This window comes from Octodon degus, unplaced genomic scaffold (assembly GCF_000260255.1).
Source record: "Octodon degus isolate 3935 unplaced genomic scaffold, OctDeg1.0 scaffold00080, whole genome shotgun sequence".
Taxonomy (NCBI): Eukaryota; Metazoa; Chordata; class Mammalia; order Rodentia; family Octodontidae; genus Octodon; species Octodon degus.
The window spans coordinates 6,875,511-6,902,663 of NW_004524656.1; the positions used below are offsets into that span (position 1 = coordinate 6,875,511).

The 27,153-nt window shown below is 40.6% G+C and overlaps 1 protein-coding gene across 1 annotated transcript in view; it reads right to left on the reverse strand.

Annotated features, from left to right (window-relative positions):
- The window catches only part of Kmt2a (lysine methyltransferase 2A), a 90,301-nt gene that overhangs the window by 43,963 nt on the left and 19,185 nt on the right, over window positions 1–27,153 (reverse strand). Inside the window, 3 exon segments of the mRNA XM_023721191.1 lie at window positions 417–594; window positions 2,501–5,160; window positions 7,857–7,926. Of these exon segments, the coding sequence (XP_023576959.1) occupies window positions 417–594; window positions 2,501–5,160; window positions 7,857–7,926 (2,908 nt within the window).

Below are 27,153 nucleotides of genomic sequence, written 5' to 3' on the forward strand. Positions count from 1 at the left end.
CCTGCTGTTGCGTGCTGAAATCCAGTGGTGTGAAGAAGCCACACTTACCACAGTGGCAGTGACACTAAAGCAGGCTTGCTCTTGGGAGACACAAGATACCTGACTGCCAATTCTTATTCAAATATTCCCCACAGCCTTCCCAGGGCATTCTCAGATTGCATGACAATCTAGGAAGGTTCTAACCAACTTCCTCTCTGTCGCGCCTTCACGTGGGTAGGGCTTCTGACAACTCTCCCAGTATTCCCTGGCTACCCCTGCACTTTCTTCTAATAAAAATCGTCATGTATTTAATTCCTTCTAGCTATCTGTTTTTTAAAAGACCCAGACTAACTATGAGAAACCTACTGGGCATCTCAAGAATGACCAGCAAACAAATAAAAACCCTCTCACACCCCAAGGGTGCCGCCCACACCTACCATCATTCCCCATGGAAGACAAAATCTTTTCACGTTCTTCCCATGGTAAGGCACTCAGGGTGGGCATGTCATCAGGAAACACAGCTCGTTTTCGGCCAAGGGCAACAGCAGCTCTTCTGCAGACATGTTTAATCCTGGGTCCTCGCACAGAGGTCTCTGATGAATCACTTTCTTGACCCTAAATTCAAAGCAGGCCAAAAATAATGACAACCATATATACTGCCAATATAACTAAATGACACCAATGTATATTTGACTTAATTTATGATTCATCATCAAAACATATAATGTAGTTATTCTTAGCTGAGAAAGTAGTGTCTATATACAGAATCGAACTACTTTTCATACTCAAAAATTAGCAAAACTTATAAAAAACCCCCAAACAAACAAGAATCAACAAAGCTTCTATTCTCAGGCCCAGAGAGATAGCTCAGTAGAATAAGTGCTTGCCTGGCAAGTGCAGGGTCCCGAGTTCAATCCCCAGTACTGAAGAGAAAAAAAAAAAGCTTCTATTCTCAGACTTCATTACAATTCTGCTCAAAATTCAAGCTGCTAGTCTATATAGTATCACTTAAAAAAGTCGTGTCAACAGGGCTATTTTAATGTCTCTTCCTTATATTTTCTTTTTTTTATTATTATTTATTTATTTTTATTACATTTATTTATTGTGTGTGTGTGTGGCCAGCTCAGCCCACCAGGGGCGGGCTGGCTGGCATGTGGTGCTGGGGGATCGAACCGTGGTCCCTGTGCTTTGCCAAGCTTGTTTCAAGTAGGTGCTTTAGACCACTGAGCCATCTCTCCAGCCCCTCTTCCTTATATTTTCTTGATGAAAAGAGAAAGGAGGAAACAGTCTATAAATGTTTAAAAAGGTCATGGCTCCAAACAGAAGTATCTTGCATTTTTTTGTTGTTATATTGCATATTTTCTTTTTCTTGTATCTTGCATTTCAAAGAGTCACGGTCCCTATCATAAGAAGACTAACCCAAGCCATCCAGCATGACCTCTGAAGTAAGTCCCATTATGTTGCTGCTAAAACTCTCAACTTGTCAGAATTAATGTAAATACAACCCCAGGTTGAATAACAATAAAACCAAGGGCCAGGGAGATGGCTCAGTTGAATAAGTGCTTGCCTGGCAAGCGCAGAGACCTGAGTTCAATTCCCGGTTCCACCAAGAAAACAACAATAACAACAACAAAACCAACTGAGCTGTAGTCATCTCTCAACCTAACTCAACATGATACTATGATCTACTATAACTGTTCTTTAGTGTTTGTTTTTTTTTTAAAAAAGAGAAAAAGAACAAAATTTCAAAACAAGATAATAGGCAGATAACAATGGTTAATACAGTGCATATTGTTTTTTGACTTAGAGTACAACCTATCAGCATTTAATTGTCCAAACAATATTTGCATAAACCTTTCTTTTCAATGAACTAAGAGAAATTACTAATGTTCTTAAAAAACCTAAAGATCAAGTTTTCTTTGGAAAGGTCACACCTCATCTATTTTCTTATAAAACTGCTGTTGTTGGCAAAACAGTTTGGCATCTTCTTAACAAACAAAATTCTATAGTTTTTCTGTTCCACAATTTAGGGCTAAGTCCTTCTTACTATATCTACTGATTTAATCACCTATTATTCTGAGGACGAGAATGTTCACCTCCAGTTTTCTATCAGGGAAAATGAAACCATTTGATTATAAAAACAGTCCTTCAAATTAAGTCACAGATTCCATATGCACCAAACTGAGGAGGTACAAACAGCTTGGCACTCTGCAAAACTGCTTTAACCTATCTCTCCATTAGTTACTTTGTCCACTGCTCTGCCAGCTATCCACTGTTACTCAAATACATTTCATACTTTCCCATCACTACCAACATCATTCCTACTATACAGAATGTTAATGCCTTTTATTTTCTACTTATCTCCACCACTCCTTGAAGGACCAATGGCAATAATACCATTACCATACTTTTTCTGATTACTGTAACTAGAAACAAATGAAACACTAAACCTGACTAAAATCTGCCACCAGGAAGGGCTTGGTAAACTTCTGGCTTTAACAGGTAAAGTGGAAATGAGTACCTGTGCTTTGGGCTGGTCAGTTTGTTTAAGACTTTTACTCTTCTCAATCTTGCAGAGCTGGGCTTTGGCCTTTTTTAGGAGGCTGGCAACCCTCTTGTCAGTCATTGGAAGCTTGTCTGCCTGAGCCAACATGGAGCCTATGGAGGAAGTGGAATGTTTAACAGTGCTAGATGAAGGAGTAGGAAGGCAGAGGGTTTTCTCCTTCTCCAGGGATGGGGCAGTTGGGCCGAGGTCCAAGTTGTTTTTTTCCAGATTTCCTCTCCCTTTCTTTATAAGTATTTTGGTTTTGACAGTTGTTGTATCCCCAAGAGTCACAGAAGCAATATCAGTCCCAGAATCAAGTGATGAAGACTTCTTCCGCCCTGTTGCTTTTTTGGCAGAAGATGAAGAAGTGGCAACATCTTCACCAACAACAACCTTCTCTTTGGAAACCCTACCCACAGGATACAAAGCAGAACTACTCTGAATTTCTGATCCCTTTTTCCTTTTCTCTTTCCTTGACTCTCGCTTATTCTCTTTTTCTCTCTCTCGGTCTCTCTCTCTACTCTTGTCCTTCTCCACACTCTTGTCAGCATCTCGATCTTTGGACAGCTCATTGGGGGCCTTGTCTTTATTTCTCCCCTTCTCGGTCTGAGAGCCTGGGGTGAACCAAGGGAAGAGAGGAGTAGGACTACTTGATGAAAATGGCTCGGCTGGAGCACTAGTTTGCTTCCTTGGTCTCTGATTTTTCTCTGTAGGTTCCCCAGACTGAGTCAGGGAATGAGAAGGAAAAGTAAAAGTTGGGTTTAAGGCACTAGTGGCAAGAGGACTAACAGAAATGCTTAATGAGGAAGAGACAGAAGACGGAGGAGTGAGAGGTGACAACTCAGAAGTACTAAGCCTTCCGCTTCTTGTCCTCATGGAGTGAGAAGGAGATCTTGGTTCAGATCGAATAGGGCTAAAAACTTTCCTTTTCCTTTTTCTACTAGACACTCCTGAAGATGATGTACCAGCAGAAGTCCGATTACTAGGCAAGGTTACAGACTCAAATATTCTAGAGTGTGCCTCGCTTGGAGTAAATCTTGGAGCTCTAAGAAGAGGGCTCCTTTTGTGCATATCAAACCTTGTTCCAGAATGGAGTGGTGAAAACAACCGGGCTGAAGCAGCAGTACCAGATGGAGAAAAACCAGATGCGAAGCCAACATCCTCAGGAGTGAGTGGAGGGGGTCGGAAATTATCAAATATTGGTTTACGAATCAGACCTTCTTTGGCATACTTTGCTGAGGAAAAGTATTGTGGCTCTGACCTAGAATGCTTTAAGGAAGTCCATCTAAACGTCGGCTCTCGCAAAATAGATTTTCGCTTCCCTTGCATGGGGGCAGCAGAGGCAGGCAGAAACGGTGATGCTAAGGGGATCGTTGGAGGCATAAGCCAAGGTGTGTGGTCGGAGATGCTGGAGGCAGGCTGCAGCGGAGGGGGAGGAGTCAGCAGAGGTGGAGGTGGAGACGAGGAGGTCTGCTGCTGGGGGGCACTTTGTAGAGCTGATAATTTTTTAGTTGTTCGAGATCCAAAACTTCTCTCCGACACTGAGTACCTCCTGCTTCTCCTATCAGTACTCTCGTTTTCTGGGGACTGGGAAATAGGCAGTGGTGTATGCACTTCAGGGGTGGCACTCCGCTCTTCAGGAAGTACCTGAATCTCCTCAGAGGCCTGAGAATCTGTGGAGGTATCAACACTGGGGCTACTAGATCGGGAGGAGTCTGAAGACATTTGAGAGGAGTGCTGAGAAGCTGCACTTGATTTTTCAGAAGATCCACAGGATGTGGCACTGAATCTACTATTCGGTGTAGACTCTAGTCGGGCTATTTTAATTGGAGGGTCATAATCTTCATCCTCTATGAAGCGCCGAGGGGTTTTAATGATCCGTGAGGAGATAGCACTGACAACAGGCATGATGAACTGCCGGATATTTTTGACCTGTGTCTTCACCTTTCTTCCTTGCAGCTGAGCTGCTTCTTTTTCAATTTTCTTTTGAGCCCCCTTCTTTGCCCTCTGCAAAAGTTGCTTAGCAATTGTTGCATCTGTCCTTTTAGAAGAAGGAATAATCCTAACTGGCTTAATCCTTCGAGGGCTTTGTCTGACAATTGTCTTATCGTCTCTTGTGAGTGGAGGTGTTCCTTCCTTGTCCTTCCGGACCTTCTGGGGCTTTTCCAGTTCAGAATTAATGAGGAGACCTGAAGGAGTCTTTATCCTTTCTGTTGAAGGAGGCCGTCCTCGCCGGCGAACAATCTGTACCCCTTTCCTTCCTATTTGAAGCTTCCCTGTTTTAAACTTAGACTTGAGAGGAGAAAGTTTACCTGCTCTTAATTTTTTAATCTTTGTGGCTTGCTGAAATGTAGCAGAAGGTGTCCGTTTGATTTTTTTCAGGCTATCTTCTTTGTTTCCCTTTGGTAACTCTGAAATGTCCTTTCCATGTGTTATTTTAATTTTTACTCCAGGGAAGGTAGGAGGTCTTCCTCTTTTCTTTTCTATATTTTTAGAATCTTTCTTCTTGATCTTATCTCCAGATTTGGTCTCTGATTTATTTAGAGGGGAAAACACAGGTGGGTCTGAGAGGATAGCTGAATTTCGGTCAGAGCCACTTCTAGGTCTCCCGCGAGGTTTTCGAGGACTAGTTTTAACTGTGTATAGAAATTAAACAATGAAGAGCATATATTTAGCCGTGTAGTTCAGGTCTTAGCTAAGCTGAATATAATTAACACAGGACATTTTGTACTAAACTCAACTTGGGTCTACTGAATCAATAAAACATCTTAATTGTGTTTAGTTTGTTTTCACCAAAAAATTGCCTCAAAGAAATCAAATACGTAACATTCCAATTGAAAGAACATTTAAATACTTTTTTTGATACAAAGTTTAGACCAGGTAAGAGGTTTTCAACTGAAAAGTAATGTAAAAAATTTACTTTCCTACAGCATGAGATGAGCACGAAGTTTTTTGCTCGAATTTAAAACCATTTTTAAAAAACCTATATTTCCTTATCCTAGTCACCAAGAGTAACATTTAAGAGCATGCATCTAGTAAGCCAATCCAATTTTTCAGTTTGGAATTTGGGCTTTGAATAAATTCGAACAAGGTGCTCTTCAATCAATAATATACCAAATTGCATAGGAAAAGGCTCCTATGTAACACTGCATCTTATATTTTTAATCTGTTTTCCAAAGTAAATTAAGAAAGTTTTACTGAATATCAAAATATTTATGAGATCTCAGAACCTCATGGGATTCTGTAGAAGGTGAAGTATTAGGAAAGTGACTAATGATGTATCCATTAATTTACTCTTCTGACTAAGGGTTCTCAAACTACTTAGTTCCAAGTTGCAAAAAGACTTAACTTTAAATATGTTAAGAGCCATCAGATTCTTTTATTCTAAATAAAAGTAATGTACCAGCTTATAAATTGGCTCCATCTGCTAGTATCAAGAGAGTTAAGAAAACAAGACTGTCTCCAGTACTCATAAAAACCTGTATTAAAATGTCTTACGGGGGCTAGCCAGATAACTTAGCAGATTAAAGGGCCTGCTAAGGCAGGCACAACGACTGTGGTTTAATCCTCGGCTTGCCGTGCTGGCCCTGCCCCTGGGGCACACTGAGACAGTGATTGAGACTGGGCATGGTGGGGCATGCCTGCAATCCCAGCACTTGGGAGGCTGAAAACAGGTGGATTACTAAGAGTCCAATCTGTGTAGTGAGACCCTATACTACATACATTGAAAAAAAAAAAAGTCTCAAGAGCTACCCATGCTGTCATCTTTTCTCTCTTGACTTTTGAGTGCTTTATAAGACAATATTCTTCTGAGACTAACACCTCCCTTCACAGGAACCAAAGAGATTTAGGTTCGTTATGTAGCACTTTCTAAAAGAGCAGAAATTAACAAAGGTCTCACTGGTGAGCTTTCTAGATATAAGTGCACTCCTTAGCAATGAACTGATGAAATTTTCCTTAATAGATGAAAGATTTACACATTCTTTCTCAATATTCACTAATTACAACAAAAGGAATAGACTATAAGACAAGATAGAAACTATCTTCCTTTTCTTAAATACTGAAAGAAAACAGTAACCAACAGCTGCAGCATGTACACCATGGGTCCATCACCACAATTATATAACATGATGATTCTCTAAGTGATAGCTAAATGCCAGCAAAAATCACAAACCAAGTTAGTGTCAAAGAGTGAACTCCGTTAAGGAAAGCATATGTAAGTAGACTGTCTATCCACATAAAATTAAAGAAAACCATACAAAAGTTAGAATATTAGCAAGGTGGGGAATGTATTTTCCAACAAAAGATCTTTAGCTCTCTCCCATATAAAACTGAATTATTCAGCTAGGGAGACAGCTCAGTGGTCTAAGTGCCTGCTTGACAAAAGCAAGGTCCTGAGTTTAGTCCTCCGGTACCTAATGCCATGCTGGACCCAGAACACCGGGTGCACAGCAATGTCCACTAAAACTGGGTGTGGTGGCGCATGCCTGAGATCCCAGCACTGGGGAAGCTGAGACAGGAGGATCACTATGAGTCTGAACTATGTAGTGAGACCCTATGTTGAAAAGAATAAAAAAATGAAAACATAAAACCCCTATATTATTCAAACTGTTAAATGCTATTTCTATTGAGAACCTTCTCTTCAAAGACTTCCTAAACATCCTGAATTTAAAGATAGTCTAGATACTTCATTGATGTGCCAGGTATGGTGGCACATGCCTGTAATCCCAGCACTTGGAAGGCTGAGGCAGGAGGATCTTTGCAAGTTCAAGACTGGCCTGAGCTATAAAGTGAATTCAAATCTGGTCTGAACTGCATAGCAAAACCCTATCTCAAAAAGACAAAACAAAGGAGAAAGAAAGATGACAAATATTGCTAATAAATGGCAACATCTCATGTAACTTTTTTTTCTTTTAAGTCTTTCAAGGATCAGGTATAATTTCATATAGTACCAAATTTTATTTTTAGTTCTTTGACAACAGATCAGATTTCATCTGTAATAAACAATGGCCAAATTATTCCTAAAGGCTTAAGTACTAGCATATTGAAGTAAAATATGTAAATATAAGGATACTTTCAGCAGGTTATGTTCAAGCCTATCACATTTCACCATAATTCCATGGAAACCTATCTCACAAGCCCCAAGTGTTTCCCAGAGAGAAGCTCATTTAATACACCAAAGACTATCTGACAGAGAAGCATCTAACAGAGAAGTCTAGTTCATAAATCATCTCCTAACCTGAATTGTAGATGATCTTTTAAATGAAAGAGGGCAAAAGGAAGCCACAGCCTCCTAACAGTTTAAAGGCACCATGTGCTTAACTGGTCATACCTGAAGGAGACCTTGTAGGACTTCGCACTCTGACTTCTTCATCTGAGCCAAAACCTAAGAACTGCTCATCCTACAACAAAGGAAAATTATTTTAAAATCAGAGGCCAAAACGTGAATGTGAACATACCCCACAGAAATGGCCAGAAGAGACAAACGAATTTGGAAAATTAGCCTACACATATTAATTATCATTATCCAAATGGATACTATAAAATAACATTGAAATACATGTACCCAGCCATGAAGCTCCATCATAGATAAGTAAGAATTGTTTAATAACTCAACAATGATTGAAATTTCATATTTGGTGCATTGTATACACGGGTAGTCCTAAATTTCAAACTACAGATACAGCCCAAAACAATTAAAGGATAACTTTAATTCAAGCAAACAAATCAGTACAATGGTAGAAATATACAGCCCCAATAAAACAAATGCTTTTCAACAATTATTTAAATCTACAAAGACATACGGAATAACGTAAGTAATAATCTCTAACCTACTAAATATTAATAGAGACTGAAAATGCCATAATTGTCAGTTCCTTAACTCAGGAACTGACATACAGATATTATTTCTATACATTTGAGATCCAGAGATTCTCAACATGCATTTTATGGCATCAGTTTAAAATGCCCTGTGATAAGAGACTTAATGGTGGGCAGCAGCATTGGTGACAGAGATCATAAATTGACCACATATATGGTGAAATCCTTTCACTTATAGGAAGGTGTCTTTTTTTTTAAATTCCAGTTGCAAAAAACAAAAATGCAAAAACTTCTTACCTCTAACATTTAACTGCCTTTTAAAGAAAATCTAAGGATTCATAACACTTCTCAAGCAAGATGGGCTAGTGAGGCAAACTTTTTAACAGAAATTCACTGATTCACAGAAACTAGTTCAAGTCCTTCCCAAAGACACAAAGAGAATTTCAGAGTCCAGAAACAAAATCCACATAAGAGTAAATAATAATAAAAAAAGAGTAAATAATAAGAAATGAAGAACAGACTTGTTTGAACTTTCAGTTCACACTAGTTAAATCATAAACTGAATTCTAAAGACCAAAGCCCCCAGATTTCCCTCTCAAAAGCTAAGCTCATATGTATCTGAAATTGAAGGGTTTTACCTTTTTAGTAGAAAGCTTGAGTCAGTGCTAATCTTTTTACATACTTTCCCATCAAGAATATATTAAAAGGTAAATACAATGTTTTAGATAAATTAGCAGATTCAATTCAAGTTTAAATGGATTTATGAAGCAAAAATACTTGGGACCAAGCTTTTGTATACAATTGAGACAATTCTTACTAGACTCTAAACATGTTTTTATTCTTTGAGATTGCTAAAATTAAACTATTTAAGAAAAAGCTGAAATTGCCCCCAAAAATATTTATTTGAAGTATTGTAATTCTAAGAATGTGTTAAATTTTTTAAAATTTATTTATTTATTTATTTATTTATTTATTTATTATTTTTGGCAGAATCAGTGATTGAACTCAGGTCCTTGCACTTGCCAGGCAAGCACTTATTCTACTGAGCCATCTCCCCGGACCTGAAGAATGTGTTAAATTTAAGTATAAGAAAAATATGTTAAGTATTTTTTAAAAAAACTTATTTATTTATTTGGTACAGTCTTACTACGCAGCTCAGACTTGTAGTGATCTTCCTGCCTCAGCCTTGGGCCAGCACAGTACACCAGGGTTCCAGGGCCAGGGGTCGGCCCAGCACGTAGTACTGGGGATTGAACCCGGGACCCTGTACTTGCCAGGCAGGCACTTATGCTGCCAGACTATCTTCCTAGCCCCGATACTAAGTACTTTATAAAAAAGTTTACTAAAAGCAAATTCTTAAATTCTTTTTGCTTTAAAAATTTACAGTAGGTGGTCAAAGATTTAGCTCAGTGGCATAGCACCTGCCTGGCAAGTATGAGGTCCTGAGTTTGATTCCCAGTAAGCCCTCACAAAGAAAATTCACAGTAAACTAGTATCATCAGTGAGTAAGAAAAAATCTGTTCTTTTCTTTTTTTTTCCCCACTCGGTCTTTTTTGAGACAAGGTCTCACTATGCAGTTCAGGCTGGCCAACAGCTCACTTTGTAGCCCAGGCTGGTCTCCAACTTGCAACAATCTTCCTGCCTCAGCCTCCCAAGTGCTAGTATTACAGGCATGTACCACCATGCTCCAGGAATAAGAAAAATTCTTACCTTGTCATTTTAAAACAAGTTAGGAGGTAATTTAGGATATGTAGAAATGAACTCTAAATAAATTTCTACAATGATGTTTCATTGTGGAAACATTAGGTAATATTTGATCCAATGTTACCAAAAAAGACAAAATTTAACAACAATCCCAAGTAACAATATTATACTAAATGGGAAAAAATTAAAAGTATTTTTTTCTAAAATCAAAATGACAGTGGTGGGGCCAGGGAGATGGCTCAGTAAAAGAAATGTTTGCCTTGCAAGTGCAAGGGTCTGAGTTCAATCCCCAGTTCCACCAAAAAAAAAAAAAAAAAAAAAAAAAGACGACAGTGTGCGCTCACTGTTTCTGTACAATACAGTACTCGAAATTTAGCCAAAGTAACCAGCTAAGAGAAAGAAGGAAAAGAAGTACAGGAAGGGAAGAAGTTTCTGGGAGTGGTGGTGTACATCTGTAATCGCAGCACTTGGGAGGCCAGCCTGGGCTAGAGCTGAGTTCCAAGTCGGCCTGAACCTCACAGCAAGCACCTGTCTCAAAAAAACAAAGACTCTCAGGGCTCCAAGACTCTTAGAATAAACAAATTCAGCAAAGTAGTGGCACACAAAATTAATACACAAATGCCAATATCATTCTTGTACATCAACAATAAAACCACTGAGAAGTAAATCAAGAAAATAATCTAAAAAAACTTAAAAATGAAAATAATCGGGGCCGGGGAAATGGCTCAGTGGAATAAGCGCTTCTTTGGTAAGCACAAGGGCCTGAGTTCAATCCCCAGTTTCGCAAAAAAAAAAAGAAAGAAAGAAAGAAAATAATCTACCTCACTATAGCTTCAAACAAAAGACAAAATTCCTAGGAATTAACCTAACCAAGGAAGTGAAAGATCTCTGTAATAAAAACTATAGAATTTTGAGAAAAGTTACTGAAGCAATCATCAGAAAGTAAGACATCCTATGTTCCTGGGAGGCAGAACCAATACTGGCAATATGGCCACAGTTTCAAAACATATACAGATTTCATGTGATCCCAATTAAAATACAAACAGTGGGCCAGGGAGATGGTTCAGTGAAATAAGTGCTTCCCTGGCAAGCACAAGGGCCTGAGTTCAATCCTTGGTTCCACCAAAATAAATAAATAAATAAATAAATAAAGGCAAACAACATTCCTAAAAGAACTAAAAAGAAAAAAAAATCCTAAAATGTATATGGAACTAGAAGAGACTCAGCATAGTGAAAGCAATCCCGGACAACAGCAGCAGAGCAGAAAGCATCACATCCTGCATTTCAAGCTATATTACAGAGCTACAGCCACAAAAACAGACCGGTACTGGGTCAGAACCACATATGGATCAATAGGTCAGAATTGAGGATGCAGAAACAATAAAACTAAATCAAAATAGATCATAGACCTAGATATTAAAACAAACACTGAATCTGCTAGAAGATAAAATATATGAAACTTTTGAAGACACAGGCGTAGGCAAGGACTTTCCCAACCGAACCAACTACAGGGCCAGGGGAGATGGCTAAGTGCTTCCCTGGCAAGTGCAAGGGCCTGAGTTCAATCCCCAGTTCTGCCCCCCCCCCCAAAAAGAACAAAATGCCAATGATCAACAAATGGATGTTAAATTAGAAAGCATCTGCACGACAAAAGACAAAACAAAAAAACAAAAAAAAACCAACAAAACAAAACCCAGAAGGAAGAGACAATCCACAGAATGGGACAATTTTTTGCCAGCTATTCCTCAGACATATTACTACAACAGATAAAGGATACAACAAATTAGACTCCACTCAAAATAAAAGACTAGGGCTGGGGAGATAGCTCAGTAGACTAAAGCGCCTGCTTAGACAAACTTAGATAAGCACAAGGACAGCAGTTCAATTCCCAGCACCACATGCTGTGCCAGCTCCGCCCCTAGGGCAGGCTGAGTCAGCCAGAGTTTGGGCATAGTGTTGCACGCCTGTAATACCAGCATTGGGGAGTCTGGAGGTAGGAGGATCATGAGTCCAAGCTGTGCAGTGAGACCCTACAAAAACCAAATACATTTAAAAAAATAATAAAATAAAACTCAACAAAAATAGCATTTGAGAATGATTTGTTCCAATGGTGTTTGTAAATAGGATCACAAGTCCGCATCTTGTACAGCAATTAACCACTAAGAAGAATATATGCAGTGTATTATTTGTTGAAAAAAAAATGGCATTTGAAATAACACTTCTCAAAAGAAGTGCAACTAGCCAGGAAGTAAATGAAAAATGTTTAGTACCTTTGGCTATTAGAAAAATGCAAATCAAAATGACACCAAGATTCCATGATAATCCAGAAAGAAGTGCTATCATCAAGAACTCAAAAAACAATAAATGCTTGTGAGGTTGTGGGGAAAAAGGAACCCTTCTACATTATTGGCTGGAAGAAGTAAAAAGAATCAAATGTGATATGTATATGTACCAATACCTCATAACAAATACATTTATTATTCATCACAATAACATATACTATTAAATTTTTTAAATCCAAGTAATCTAAAATCTTATCACAACAATGGAAATCCCATACAGCTAACTGTAAAACTGCTTTGAGGCAGATTTTTTCATGCTAGGGATTGAACTTAGTTTTTGTTTGTTTTGTTCTTTAATGTATATGGTACAGGGTCTCACTACACAGCTTGGACTTGTAGTGATCCTCCTGTTTTCAGCTTCCCCACAGCACTGGGATTACAGGTATGTGCCACCACACCCGGACTAGATGTCCATTTTGGCATGCCCGGGGGCAGGACCGGCACGGCATAAGGTGCCAGGGTGTGAACCCCAGGTCCCTGAGCTTGCCTAAGCAGATGCTTAGTCGCACTATCTCACCAGGCCTTGTACTTGGTTTTGTAGGCACTTCAACACTGAACAAAACTCCTAACCCAGAAAAAAATAAAACAGTGAATTTTGAGGAAAAAAAGTAAATAAAATAAGCAACAGTAAATTACTTAAGTTGTAATAACAAAAGTGTCAAAACAATCATAGAAATCTTACACTTCAGAGGGCAGACCAGTCCTCTGTTGGCGTAAGAAGGAGAGGACAGCATAGATATCGATGGCTCTGAAGTGACTGTCTTAAGGCAGCAGCAGCAAATCCCTGGCACGTGTGCCATGGCAGGCTCTCCCAGCCCTCTGTCAGCACACAAGCTAAGCTGCCCCAGCTTCGCCCCAGCACCTAGCATCAATCGGATAATCAGGTTTAACTGCAGTGTTGGCACTTTAAGCTAAGTGGGATTTGGGCTGTAGTGTGGGCATTCAGTCTCTAAAAGGTTTGCTATCGCTGGTTTAGTGTCTCAGTTTTGGCACTCTTGGACTACGTGACCTTAAGACAAGTTACTTCCTATCTGTATCTATGTTTCTTCATTTATTGAAGCATTTTATGGACATAAGAAATAACATGCAACATCACTCAGAGAACTGTAAGGCAACACATATACAGTAGTTCTTACTACTATTGCGGTAGAAGAAACTAAAACTCCTCAGAGCCCAAATGAGTTGTACAAGATCAAACAGGTAGCAGCAAAGAATCTATGCACTTAGATCAGGGATAGACACTACTGGTCTATAATATTTTACAACTAAAACCATAATTATTTAAAAGAGTCAAGGCTGGGGAGATGGCTCAGTGGAGTAAGGGCTTCCCTGGCAAGCACAAGGGCCTGATTTCAATTCCCGGTTCCGCAAAAATAAATAAATAAATAAATAAATAAATAAATAAATAAGTCAAGTCAGCCATAGTATAAAAATTGCTATTCTACTATTAAAGCAATACAATGACCATTTTCAGATTCCCGAAGTTTGTGACATTTTCCTTTTTCTCTACTGTCCTCATGGAACAACCTGCTAGCCTACATATATGCTCTTATGTTCATTATCAGCAAGCTCAGAGGGTCACTTTCTGTATTTCAAACTTGCATAAAATCTAACTAGATAATCCTATTTGCAATGTTAGTATTTAAAAGTCTGAAAATACCTTCCAAGGACCGGTCAAATAGCTCAGCGGATTAAAGCACCTGCAAGCAGGTGCAGGGGCCAGGGGTTCAATCCCAGGGCCCACTGAGACGGCGACTGAGACCATGTGTGGTGGTGCACGCCTGTAATTGTAGCTTTTGGGAGGTTGTAAACAGGTGGATCACTACAAGTCCAATTTAGTGGTGAGACCCTGAACACCCTGTAGACCCTTACCTAAAAATACCAAAAAAAAAAAAAAAAAAAAGAAAATACCTTCCAAAATGACAGCATGATTTCCCTTCTGGTTTTAGTTGGAATAAGATTAACATGTAAAGAGCCACGTGTGGTAGTGCAAGTTTCCAATCCCAGCACTCTTGGACACTGAGGCAGGAGGACTGGAAGTCTGAGTCCAGTCTGGACAACTAGCAATTTAAACAAGACTACCTCAAAATAAACAATACAATAAAGGACTGGGGGGCTCTATCTCAATGTGAAGGTCTGGGGTTTAATCCCCAGTATGACAAAAGCAAAGAAAGAAAAAGAGTAGTTAAAAAGGACTACTCAGGGGACTGAGGAGATGGCTCAGTGGAATAGGCGCTTCCCTGACAAGTGCAAGAGCCTGAGTTCAATCCCCAGTTCCACCAAAAAAAAAAAAAAGGACTACTCAAGAACTTTTTCCTTGAAATATAGGTTGATTTAAGAGTGCTTTAAAAAATAACTTCAGCCAGTACCACAAAAAAAAAAAAAAAAAAAAAATCATTATTTAAAGATTCCTACCAGCTTAGGTCTGGGGAAGAAGTTCAGCAGCCTAACTGCCCACCCCGGAACACCAAGTGCACTATGCCAGTAACCAAAACTGGAGTGGGCTGCGCCTGGGGAGGCTGAGAAAGGAGGATCACCATGAGTCCGAGCTGTGTAGCAAGACCTTGTACCAAATAAATAAATGAATACATACATACATACAGGACAGGCACTGTGGTGCATACCTGTAATCACAGCACTAGGGAGGCTGAAGCAGAACGACTGCCTCAATCATGTCTGAGGCCAGCCTCAACTACCTGAGACCTTGTCTCAAAAAAACAAGTAACGTAACAGAGTTAAGATATTTGTGAGCAGAGTGAATCTGCTAAGGTGATGACCCTCAAGTTACAGATAAGAGTAATTCTACATGTTTGTTATTTCTATAATTCTATTTCAGGAAATGATGTTAATTTTCTGTACTGGTCACTAACTGTTAAATATGATGTAACTATTTTATAGTGCTAGACTTGGCAAAGGTATTTTCTGTCTTAGGAGATAAAAAGTTGAAATCTTGGCAGCCAGCTTTCTTAGAATATCACTGTCTGGAAGAAACAGCTCTCACAGAACCTGGGATGCTGCCCTCTCAGAGAAGGCTGTTAGAGTCTGTGCAGTAAACAGCTGTCTTGGCTGAGTCCCAGGACTCCTCAGGCGTGTGTGGCCTGTCGCCTGGACCCTCTCTGCTCAGGGCTTTCCAGGTTTAGGATGAGTCAGTGACCACCATGGACTTGACTCCAGCTCCTTTTGTTCCTCTTTTTATGTAGGTATTAGCATCGTCTTTGGATTTCTATGCAGTCTGAATCCTTTGGAAGCCACGACTGGTGCTTTGATTGCATTCTCCAGAGACCCACCTGTTTAACGTGGGTATAAGGGGCCAGGGAGATAGCTCAGTAGAATAAGTGCTTGCCTGGCAAGTGCAGGGTTCTGAGTTCAATCCCTGGTACCACTAAATACATACATGCATACATACATACACACACACACACACACACACACAATGAAGTGGGTGATGGAGGCAGATGAGTTCGCTGCTGACAGCAGCACAGTGTGTGGAACAACTTCTTCTGGAGCACCTTTTTTCCTTCTTAGCTTGACTTGGCATCATTCATTTGCTCATTTATTTCATTCATTCATTCGGGCCTTCATATAGCATTGGATGTTCAGTTAGAAGACTCTTTGATATAACAGTGACAGCTTTTGCTTTTAGCTAAGCTGGTAGGAATCTTTTTTTTATTATTATCTTTTTAAAAATTTATTTGGTACAGGGTCTTGCTATGCAGCTCGGACTTACAGTGAGCCTCCTGTTTTCAAGCCTTCCTAGTGCTGGGATTAGAGGCCTATGCTCCATGCCTGGTTTTTAGCATGGCGTGTGGTACCAGGGATTGAACTTGGGTCCTTGCACTTATCAGGAAGATGTTTAGACCACCAAGCTATCTCCCCAGCCCCTGTTTATTGTTTCATGTGTTTCTGTTTGGTGGCAGTGCTAGAGACTGAATTCAGGTCCTCATACATGCTAGGCAAGTCTTCTACCACTGAGCTACACCCCAACCAGACACTTAGGATTTTAATTTTGCTGGCAAAATTTTAATTCTTTCCTGGTACCACAAAAAATAAAATAAAATAGAAATTTTAATTCTTAAGTCACTACTTCTTTTTGTGATGGAAGCAACATGAATATTCTTCCTAAAAGACAATCTAAGTAAACTCAGATAAATATTAATATCATGTTTACATATAAATATAATGAAAATGTTTCAGAAAAGTAAATGAAATGCTGAGCATGGTAGCATATGCCTATAATCCCAGCACTTAGGAGGCTGAGGCAGGAGGATCACCACAAATTTGAGGCCAGCCTGAGCTACAAAGTGAGTTCAAGGCCTCCCTGGACGATATAAACAAGACCCTGTCTCAAAAAGAAGAAAAGAAAAGCTGTTTCAAGGGATTATGTATGAATAGGACAACTTTTCAAACAAAACAATTATTTCATTGTTCTTTCAAAAAACATTTAAACTTTTGTCCAGGGTTGTATGTATGTTCAAGACACAAAATTGAGAAAGACTTGATTTTCTACTCCCAAGTATTATCTAAGGCAAAGGCAGGAAGGTACGTGTTAGCCTTCCTTTCCAAAATTAAATATTAAAATATCACTAAAGAATAAAATACTAAGTAATTTAGATTCTAGAATTTTAAAATTCAAACTCTTCAAAGAATGACAATGTGTACTCCTCCCTCTACTGTATCTGCACACCATTGTGCAATTAGAAAGCAGAGACCTGGGCTGGCCAGACAGCTCAGCGGATTAAAGCGCCTGCTTAGACAGACAAGGTACCAGGGCTTCAATCCTCAGCTGCTGTGCCAGCCCCACCCCTGGGGTGCCCTGAGAGTCGACTGAGACTGGGCGTGATGGAGCGCACCTGTAATCTCAGCGCTTGGGAGGCTGAAAACAGGAGGATCACTATGAGTTTGATCTGTGTAGTGAGACCCTGTAGATCCTGTACTAAATACATTAAAAAAAAATCAGAGACCTAAATAAATCATCTGCAGTGATCTGATGTGACACACCTCCTAGTAATATTAGTGATCTGATAAAACTTCGGCTGCTAGATCTCAGAGTTCTCTTTTCTGCTCCCAAATAATATAGCAAGCTTTCAGATCTTCCCTTAAATGCTTCCTAATTTACCACAGTCAAAGGGAAAATATCCACTTAGAGTTCTTCATCTCCCAGGCTAAAGTGGCATTTCTAAAGTTCTTTTATTAAAAGCAAGTGCAGCCCCCTGTGGCCTCACAGGGACAAGGCCTAGTGTGACCCTGCTCATATTCTCTCTCTCTTTTTTTTTTAATCGAGATGCTCCCTGGTACTTCAGATCACTTCACTAAGTGGTAGGTAACTCAAACATGCACTTTAGCAACTGCATCTTAGCATTCTCCAATCTCTAAAGTTGGTAGTCCTAAAAGACTGAAAACCTGGGCTGAGAATGCAGCTCAGTGGTACAGCGTTGCCTAGTAAGTGGCAGACCAAGTCAGAACCACAGCACTGGAAAAAGACACACATACACACACACACACACACACACACACAATGTAATTCATTTACAAAATTAGTTCCATTAATCAACTGAAAATAGTATCACTAACCATAGACAGTGTCCAAATCATTCCTGATACAAGTGATTTTTTGAAGTTCTTTTTTGAAAGCTTCTGATTGTTAGCATCAAATACGGTTCAGGCTGGCACTTGGAAGGCTGAGGCAAGTGGATCACTGTGAATTCAAGGCTGGCCTCAGATACATACTGAGTTCAAAGCCCACCAGAACTATGAAGGTGAGATCCTGTCCCCTACTCCTCAAATGAGCCAGGGATAGAGTTCAGTGGCACAATGCCTGCCTGACAAGGAGCACAAGGCCCTAAGTTTGATTCCTGGTACCCAAAACAAAACAAAAAAAACAAATACATCCAATCTGATAAGATCTCAGGAGAGCTAATAAATAAATAAATAAATAAGTAAGTAAATAAAAGTGACTAAGAACAACTGAAATTGAAGAAATGTGCAGGAGGCAAACTGCATCTTGGTAGCTGTTGTGTAAAAAAAGTAACATCTCCCCTGTGGGAATTTATTCCACTTAGCCATCACTTCCACTGGCATAGTTCCCTTTGTGTCTCCTGCCACAAACTCTGAAACACCGAGGTCCTGATGCTGCATTTTAAAGACATGCACACATAATTACTAGTATTTAATTAGCAGAAGAGATTTTTCGAAGTGTGTTTACACATTTCCTCTAGAGTGTGCACTCTTCAAGAATAGGGACAGTTTGTATTATTTTTGTATTCCTTTATGTGACACAGAGAAATGTACATATTTGTGGCACAAATACATGTCTGGCACCAAATAAATGTGCAATGAAAACTACTACTGACTACTTTAGAAATCCCTACGGTGAGACAGGTGTAGCAATACACACCTGTAATCTTGGCATGTGAGGCAGGAAGATTCCAAATTCAAGCCTACCCCAAGCAATTGTGAGTTAGTGAAATCCTACCTGAAAAAATTATATTTATTTTCTTGTGTATTTTGTACAGGGTCTCACTACGTAGCTCAGACTCATAGTAATCTTCCTGTTTTCAGCCTCCCCAGGGTTGAGATTACAGGTGTGGGCCACCACATCCAGTCTTGGTGGCCGGTGCAGCATGCCTGGGGGCAGGGCCAGTGAGGCATATAGTGCCAGGGATAGAATTTTGGTCTCAAAACACTTGCTTAAACAGGCACTTAGTCCACTGAGCTATTTTACTGGTCCTGAATTTTTTTTTTTTTTTTTTTTTGCGGAACCAGGGATTGAACTCAGGCCCCAAGTGCTTACTCTACGGAGCTATCTCTCCAGCCCAAAATTTTTTAAAGAGACTCAAGTAAGTAGCTTAGTAGGAAGCCCTAGGTTCAGTCCCTGGTACTGCCAAAGTAAAACAAAGCACATCATCTAGTGTGGTAATACAACTATAGTAGAGAATATAATGGACTCCAAACAATTTGATATGATTATTTTAAGAACACATCAGGGCTGACATCATGATGCACACCTGTAATCTCATAAATCATGAGCCTAGGGCAGAAGGACTGCCACAAGTTGGAGGCTGGCCTGGACTACAGAGTGAGTTCTCAATCAGCCTGAACTACAGAGTAAGATCCTGTCCCAAAAGAGGAAAAAAAGCTGGGTGTGGCAGTGGTCCACTCCTATAACTCCAGCACTCTGGGAGGCTGAAGCTGAAAGACTGAAAGTTTGAGCCTTGCCTGGGCAGTTTAGTGAGTGAGTGAGACTTCCAATCAAAACAGGATAAGGATCCTCAGTGCAAAGCTGGGTTCAATCCCTGCACCCTCACACAACAAATTATATAGAGGCTGAACCAAAACCACAATGAGATGTCATCTTATATCTGTTCATCTATTAGAACAGTTATTACCAAGGACAAATGCCACTAAGCATTGGTGAGGATGTGGGGGAAAAGGAGTCTCTATGCACAGCAAGTAGGAACATAAATTTGTGCCACCATTGTAGAAAACAGCACAGAGCATCTCTCCAACAAATGAAAACAGAATTATCATATAATCCAGCAGTCCTCTTTTCTGGATAAATAAAGGATTTGAAATTGGTATGATAAGGGTAAGCCTGATAGCTCAGCAGACTAAAGTGCCTGCTTAGACAGAGCACAGTGGATGGGGTTCGATCCCTGGCATACCGTGCCGGCAGGGCACGCTCAGACAGCAACTGAGACTGGGCATGGTGGTACACACCTGTAATCCCAGCACAGGAGAATCACTACGAGTCCGATCTACATAGTGAGATCCTGTAATCTTGTCCTAAATACAGAAAGAAAGAAAGAAAAAAGAAAAGAAGAAAGAAATTGGTATGTTGGAGAAAGATCTGTACTCCTTGGTTTATTTCAACATTATTCAAAATAGCCAAAATATGGATGTGATTTAAGTCCCTTTCATAGATGACTAGATAAGCAAGTATACTGCATTCAATGAAATTTATGATTCTAATTAATTTTATTGGCACATTTTAGATATATATAATGATCAGTTGGGCATGATGGCATACTCCTGTAATCCCAGCACTTGGGAGACTGAGACAGGAGGACTGCACAAGTTCAAAGCCAGCCTGAACTGCACAGCAAGACCCTGTCTCAAAAAAAAAAAACAAAACTAAATTATAGATATACGTAACAATCATATTCATATAGATCTCAAGGGTATTTATACAGCCTTAAAAAGGAAAAAAAAAAATTCTACCATCAACAATGTGGATGGAAATGGAGGGCATTACACAAATAAGTTAGAGAAATGTAACTGTGTGCAAACTCACAAGTGTGGAACCTTAAAAAAAAAGTCAATTTCATTCATATAAAGAAAGTAGAGGGGCCGGGAAGATGGCTCAGTAGAATAAGCGCTTGCCTGGCAAGCACAAGGGCCTGAGTTCAATCCCCGGTTTCAACACACAGACACACACAAAGTAGAAAGGTGGTTACCAGAGCCTGCTAGGAAAGAAAGGGAAAAGGGGAGATGCTGCTCAAAGGGTATAAAATTTCAGAAGGGAAGAATGAGTTTTAGAGATATATTCCACACTCCATGATGATTACAGTAAATAATGTATACTTTTTAAATTGCTTTAAAAATACATTAAATATGACAATGTACCCCACAAAAATACACAATTATCATTTTTTTTTTTTTTTTATTTTATTTATTTCTGTGTGTGGCCAGCTCAGCCCACCAGGGGGCGAGGCTGGCTGGCATGTGGTGCTGGGGGATTGAACCGCGGTCCCTGTGCTTTGTTTGCTAAGCTTGTTCTAAGTTGGTGCTTTAGACCACTGAGCCATCTCACCAGGCCATCATTTGTTTTTTTTTTTTTTAAAAAACATTTATTTATTATTTGTGTGTGTGTGTGTGGCCAGCTCAGCCCACCTGAGGGCGGGGCTGGCTGGCATGTGGTGCTGGGGGATCGAACCGCGGTCCCTGTGCTTTGCCAAGCTTGTTCCAAGTAGGTGCTTTAGACCACTGAGCCATCTCACCAGCCCACAATTATCATTTGTCAATTAAAAATAATTCTTTCTGGGGAGATAGCTTGCCAAGCACCTGCTTAGTAAAAGCAGGGACCTGAGTTCGAGCCCCAGTGTCACATGCTGTGCTGGCCCCGGAACCCCGGGTATGCAGTGCTGGCCACCAAAACTAGGCGTGGTGGTGCACACCTGTGGTCCCAGTGCTGAGGAGGCTGAGACATGAGGATCAGTATGAGTCCAAGCTGTATAGTGAGACCCTGTACCAAATAAATAAACAAGAAAAGCAGTAATAATTTTTTTTTTTTTTTAATCTAAGGAAACAGGCAGGAGTGAAAAACTAAACTAATTCCTTCATTCAAGCATTCATTAAAACATATGAGACCATTATTGGGTTAAGGATGAAATAATATAAAAGAGCTTCTGCCTTTAAAAGTCTCTAGGGCTGGTGAGATGGCTCAGTGGTCTAAAGCACCTACTTAGAACAAGCTTAGCAGAGCACAGGGACCACGGTTCAATCCTCCAGCACCACATGCCAGCCAGCCCCACCCCCTGGTGGGCTGAGCTGGCCACACACACACACACACACACACACACATAAATAAATAAATAAATAAAATTTAAAAAAAAAATAAAAGTCTCTAGTCTTTCAAGACAGATGAGTAAAGGATGTTGTTGGCTATGGTAGAAGACACTCATCAATGAAATTTATTGAAATACAGCAGAAAAACAACCAACTTAGCCTAGACGTGATCATGAAAGCCACTACAGAAGGTGAGAACCAACTTTTTTGTGTGGGACAGGGTCTTGCTATGTTGTTCAGGATGGCCATGAGCTCACTTTGTAGCCTAGGCTGGTCTCAAAGTCACAACGCTCTTCTTGCCTCAGCCTCCCAAGATGTGTGCCATAGGTGTGCGCCACGGTGAGAACCAACTTATGAAGGATGATAAAGCAGGTAATGGAGGTTAATAAGGAGCAGGCAGAGAGATTAACTCCTACAAGGGCATAGAAACACAAAAATACACGGCTTGGAGTGAAATTACAAAACAATTCCAGGGGCCAGTGAGATAGCTCAGTGGTCTAAAGCGCCTGCTTAGGCAAGCTTAGGCAAATGTGCAGGGACCATTGCTTAGCACCACATGCCATGCCAGTCCCATCCCTAGGATGGGCTGAGCTGGCCACACACACACACACACACACACACAAATCCATGTGATAGAGGTCCAAACTCAGTCATACAGAAAAGAAGCAGAAGAGAGAGAGGATAAATCATAAAAGGTCTTTTTTTTTTTTTTTGGTACTGGAAGTCCAACTCAGGACCACCCACTTGCAGGGTGGGTGCTGTACCCCTAAGCTAATATCCTTAGCCTCACTTCTGACAGGCCTTCAGGAGTTTGAAGTTTATCTTCCACCAAGTGTGAACGTCTGCCTGAAGGCAGGACAGAAGCATGATCAGATCTTTCAAAAGATTACAGTGACAGCAGTGGAGAAGAAATTCCATTTAAAGCCACGGGCAGAAAGAGATAAAAGGACTGCAGCAGCAATGGGGATTGAGGGAAAGGACAGATTCCACAGACATTTAGGAGATAAAATGAACAAGATTTTGACATGAAGGGAGTAGAAAGAATGAAAGACTTGGACTACCCAGCTGCCTTAGGCTGATAGGTTTGATAGGTTTGCAGGATAGTTACCATGATTGGCAACACACAAATAAGACTGGTTTGTAGGAGTAGGAAGTGAGATCACTCTAGGCATTTGACCAAGGAATGTCTATCCGAGTTATCTATAGGATACAATGAACTGTGCTGGGTCAGAGGACAACCATCCCCTACAGAGGAGGTCCATTTCCTCAGTCAGGGTGGAGGAGCAGCTGAGCTCCTCCATGAGAACCTCCAAACAAGCCCTCAGTGCTGGGAGACGGTGGCCCATTCTGTGATCCCAGCACTGGGGAGGCTGGGCCAAGAGGATCACTGTGAGTCTGAGGCCAACATGGGCTGCCAAGTTAACTCAAGGCCAGCCTGAAGTGCATAGCGAGGCCCTGTCTCAAAAAGGCAACAAAAACAAACACAAAAGAGCTCCCAAAATATAATGATCTCGAGAAAACCCATTAGACTTAATGAATGAATACATTAATGTTGAAACTGCATTTGAAATCCAATCAACCAAAGGAGAATATTGAAAAAAAGGAGAAACATGGAGGGCAGAGCTCTGAGAAATATCTATACCCTGCAATGCACAGGAGAAGCAAAACCAAGGAAGGAAACCACACAGCCAGAGAAGAAAAGGTACCAATGGGTGGTCAGGCTGCACAAGGCTGAAACTGTGTGGTGGGATATCAAAGCTCAGAGGTCACTAAACCATAGTTAAGTTGAGGTGTGATTAAAAAGTGAAAAAATAAAAATGAGCCTAAGTACTCTTTCAAAAAATTCAGCTAGGGGCTGGAGAGATGGCTCAGTGGTCTAAAGCACCTACTTAGAACAAGCTTAGCAAAGCACAGGGACCGCGGTTCAACTCCCCAGCACCACATGCCAGCCAGCCCCGCCCCCTGTAGGCTGAGCTGGCCACACACACACACACACACACACACATATAAATAAATAAAATTTAAAAAAAAAAAATTCAGCTATATGAGAAATAGGCCCCTGAGCTATTATCCTTTGCCTACAGAAGGGGAGAACCAACCTTTTTTTTTTGTCTTTTGGTGACAGGGTCTCGTTATGTCAGCCTGACCTTGAGCTCACTTTGTAGCCTAGGCTGGTCTCAAAGTCACAACGCTCTTCTTGCCTCAGCCTCCCAAGGTATGTGCCATAGGTATGCGCCACAGTGAGAACCAACTTATGAAGGATGATAAAGCAGGTAGTCTTTTCCCTACAAGGTAGGGGAAAGACTAGCTTGGAAGAATTATTTTTGCACTTAATTATGCTTATATGCTAAAGAAAAACATAGCACAGAAACAGCAACTAAAAAATCCTAAAAAGCAAAAGGGTGAAGACAGCAGTGGGACGGAATGACTATAAAGCACAACGCAGGGAAAGTCTCTCTTTTCGAAAAAAGGGACAAAGTATGAATTGAGCTGCAAAAACATTTACCAGCAAGAGTAAGATTAGAAACTTCCCTGGAAAAGGCCAGCGAAATAGCTCAACAGACTAAGCGCCTGCTTAGGCAAGTGCAGGGACCAGGGTTCAATCCCTGGTATAGCATGCCATGCAGGCCCCACCTCCAGGCATGCTGAGCAGGGCAAGAGAACGGGCATGGTGGCTCACGCCTGTAATCCCAGCACTGGGGAGGCTGAAAACAGGAAGACCACTACGAGTCCAAGCTGCTTAGTGAGAACCTGCACAAAATACAAAAAAAAAAAAAAATCTTCCTGGAAATCACAGGCAGATGTATCTTGCCAGGAGGAAATAATCTCAAAGTCCATAATCTGTAAGTTTTCAAGAATGCATCATGAGGAACATAAGAAAATGAACCAATCTGAAGAAAATGAATCATGAGAAAGATAAAACGCACTAGCTGAATAGGAACAGTGTGGAGAAGACGGGGCATGGTGGTACACACTGGCAGTCTTGGCTACGGAAGCAGGAGGATCATAAGCTCAAGGTCAGCCAGCCTGGGCACCTTGGTGAGACCTATCTCAAAATCAAATCAAAAAGGGAGTGGGCATGAAGTTTAGCACTCCCTGGGTTCAGTTCCCAGTAAGAGAGAAGGAAGGGGAGAAAGAAACAAAGTTAGATGTGGGCTGGGGAGATGGCTCAGTGGAATAAGTGCTTCCCTGGCAAGTGTAAGGGCCTGAGTTCAATGCCCAGTTCTGCCAAAAAAAAAAAAAGGGAAAATTAGATGCAAGAATTAGTAAAGCCAGACTTAACCAGACTCAGCTACACAGGGGTAGCCACAGCAGGGCAACATGAAAGACATCACAGCTTTGTTAATTCCAGGGTAATGTGGTCAAGGGTGACAGGGTAAACAGCAGGACACTGCCACTGGCTCTCAAATGTAGAAAAGGCTTAATTGTTTTTTAAATTTACTCTGGAAACAATAGTATATAATGAATCAGAGTAGGAAAGAATAAAAGAAAGATGCCCAGCTAGCAGCCCAGAGCAACAATTCAAACGTGACTGGCATTCAGTCATTTAGTAAGTATTTCCTGAATGTTACCAGGGACTGTTGTTTTGTTTTTTGAGACAAGGTCTCACTATGTAGTTCAGGCTGGACTCAAACTCAAACCAATTCTCCTGCCTCAGCCTCCTGGGTGCTGAAATTACAGGGGGGCACCATCATGCCTGGCCAGTTCCTGTTTTTGATTCTAAAGACACACAGGTGAAGAACTGACAAAATTCCTGTAATCTGGTAGTCAGGACATAAAACAAATAAAAAATAAGGGCAATAAGGACCAATAAGGATTAGTGGTAGGGTAGTATACAGCAGAACGGTCAGAAGAAGCTTCTCCAAGGTGATAGTGTACCAAGGATTAGCAAACAAGAGCCGTGGGTCAAACCTGACTCATATTTTGTTTGCTCCATGTGCTAAGATTATAATGATTTTTAATATTTTTAAATGGTTGAAAAAAATCAGAAATTCAAATTCAGTGCTCATACATGAAGCTTTATTGACATATAGCCACCCTCATTCATTTGTGTGTTGTCTATGGTTGCTTTTGTAGTGTAACAACAGAGATCATCTGGCCTTTGGCATTAAAAAAAATGCTGAACCTGGTTAGACTTAAAAGAAATAAAAGCCAGATATATGAAGGCCTTGACAGAACAGTGTCCTAGCCCCAACAGCAAGGGCAAAAGCCCAGAGACAGCATCAAACATAGCTTATATGGGAGAGAGAAATACGCCAACACAGAAACATAGCAAACTGAATGAAAATGAGAAGCAATGGTGAGGAGCAGCAAAACCCGGCTCACATATGCCTTTGCTGAGAATAGTAGGAATCTGGAAATATTCTAGCAGTAGTGACACATTTAATATAAATAAATGACATGACCACACACTGGAGCTTAGAGTTGCTGTGTGAAGAACAAGCTCTGGTCAGGGAAGAACACAGCAAGGAGATGAGCAATCGAGCCGAGAGACTACAATCCATGAGTCAGTCTAAGGTTTCGGGGCAGAGCTGTTGAGAAGCAGTTAGAAGCCAGGGTCTGCTTTAGGTGTAACACAGACAGAATTTGTTGATGGCTTAAATTTGGAATGTAACTAAAAATCATTAATCAAGAATATGTTGTATGAAATTTCAGTCCTGAGCAAATGAGTTTCTGAAGGAATCATTCCAAAACAGAGACTGGGAATGGCAAAAGTTTGGGGAAGAAATCAGGACTTTTTGTACATGATAAATGTCAGATACCCATCAACTAGCCAAGTGTTTCCATTTATATCTGTTTCCTTGCCTGTAACTGGGAATAGTAGTGGCACCTCTGAAGGTCATGAAGACTGAAGCGCTCAGAATACAATCTGGCCCACAATAAACACCTAGTAAATGTTAGTCACGCTTATTTTTATTATCTAATAGAATTGTCAAATAGGCAGTTGGATACAGAAGTCTGGAACTCCACAAAATAGTACTAGAGACCAAGATTCAGGTAAGAGTCCTGAGGATATAGATGAAACCTGGGTGAGATCACTTAAGACAGCAATGGGGCTGGTGAGATGGCTCAGTGGTCTAAAGTACCTACTTAGAACAAGCTTAGCAAAGCATCAGGGAGCACGGTTCAATCCCCCAGCACCACAGGCCAGCCAGCCCCGCCCCCTGGTGGGCTGAGCTGGCCACACACACACACAAA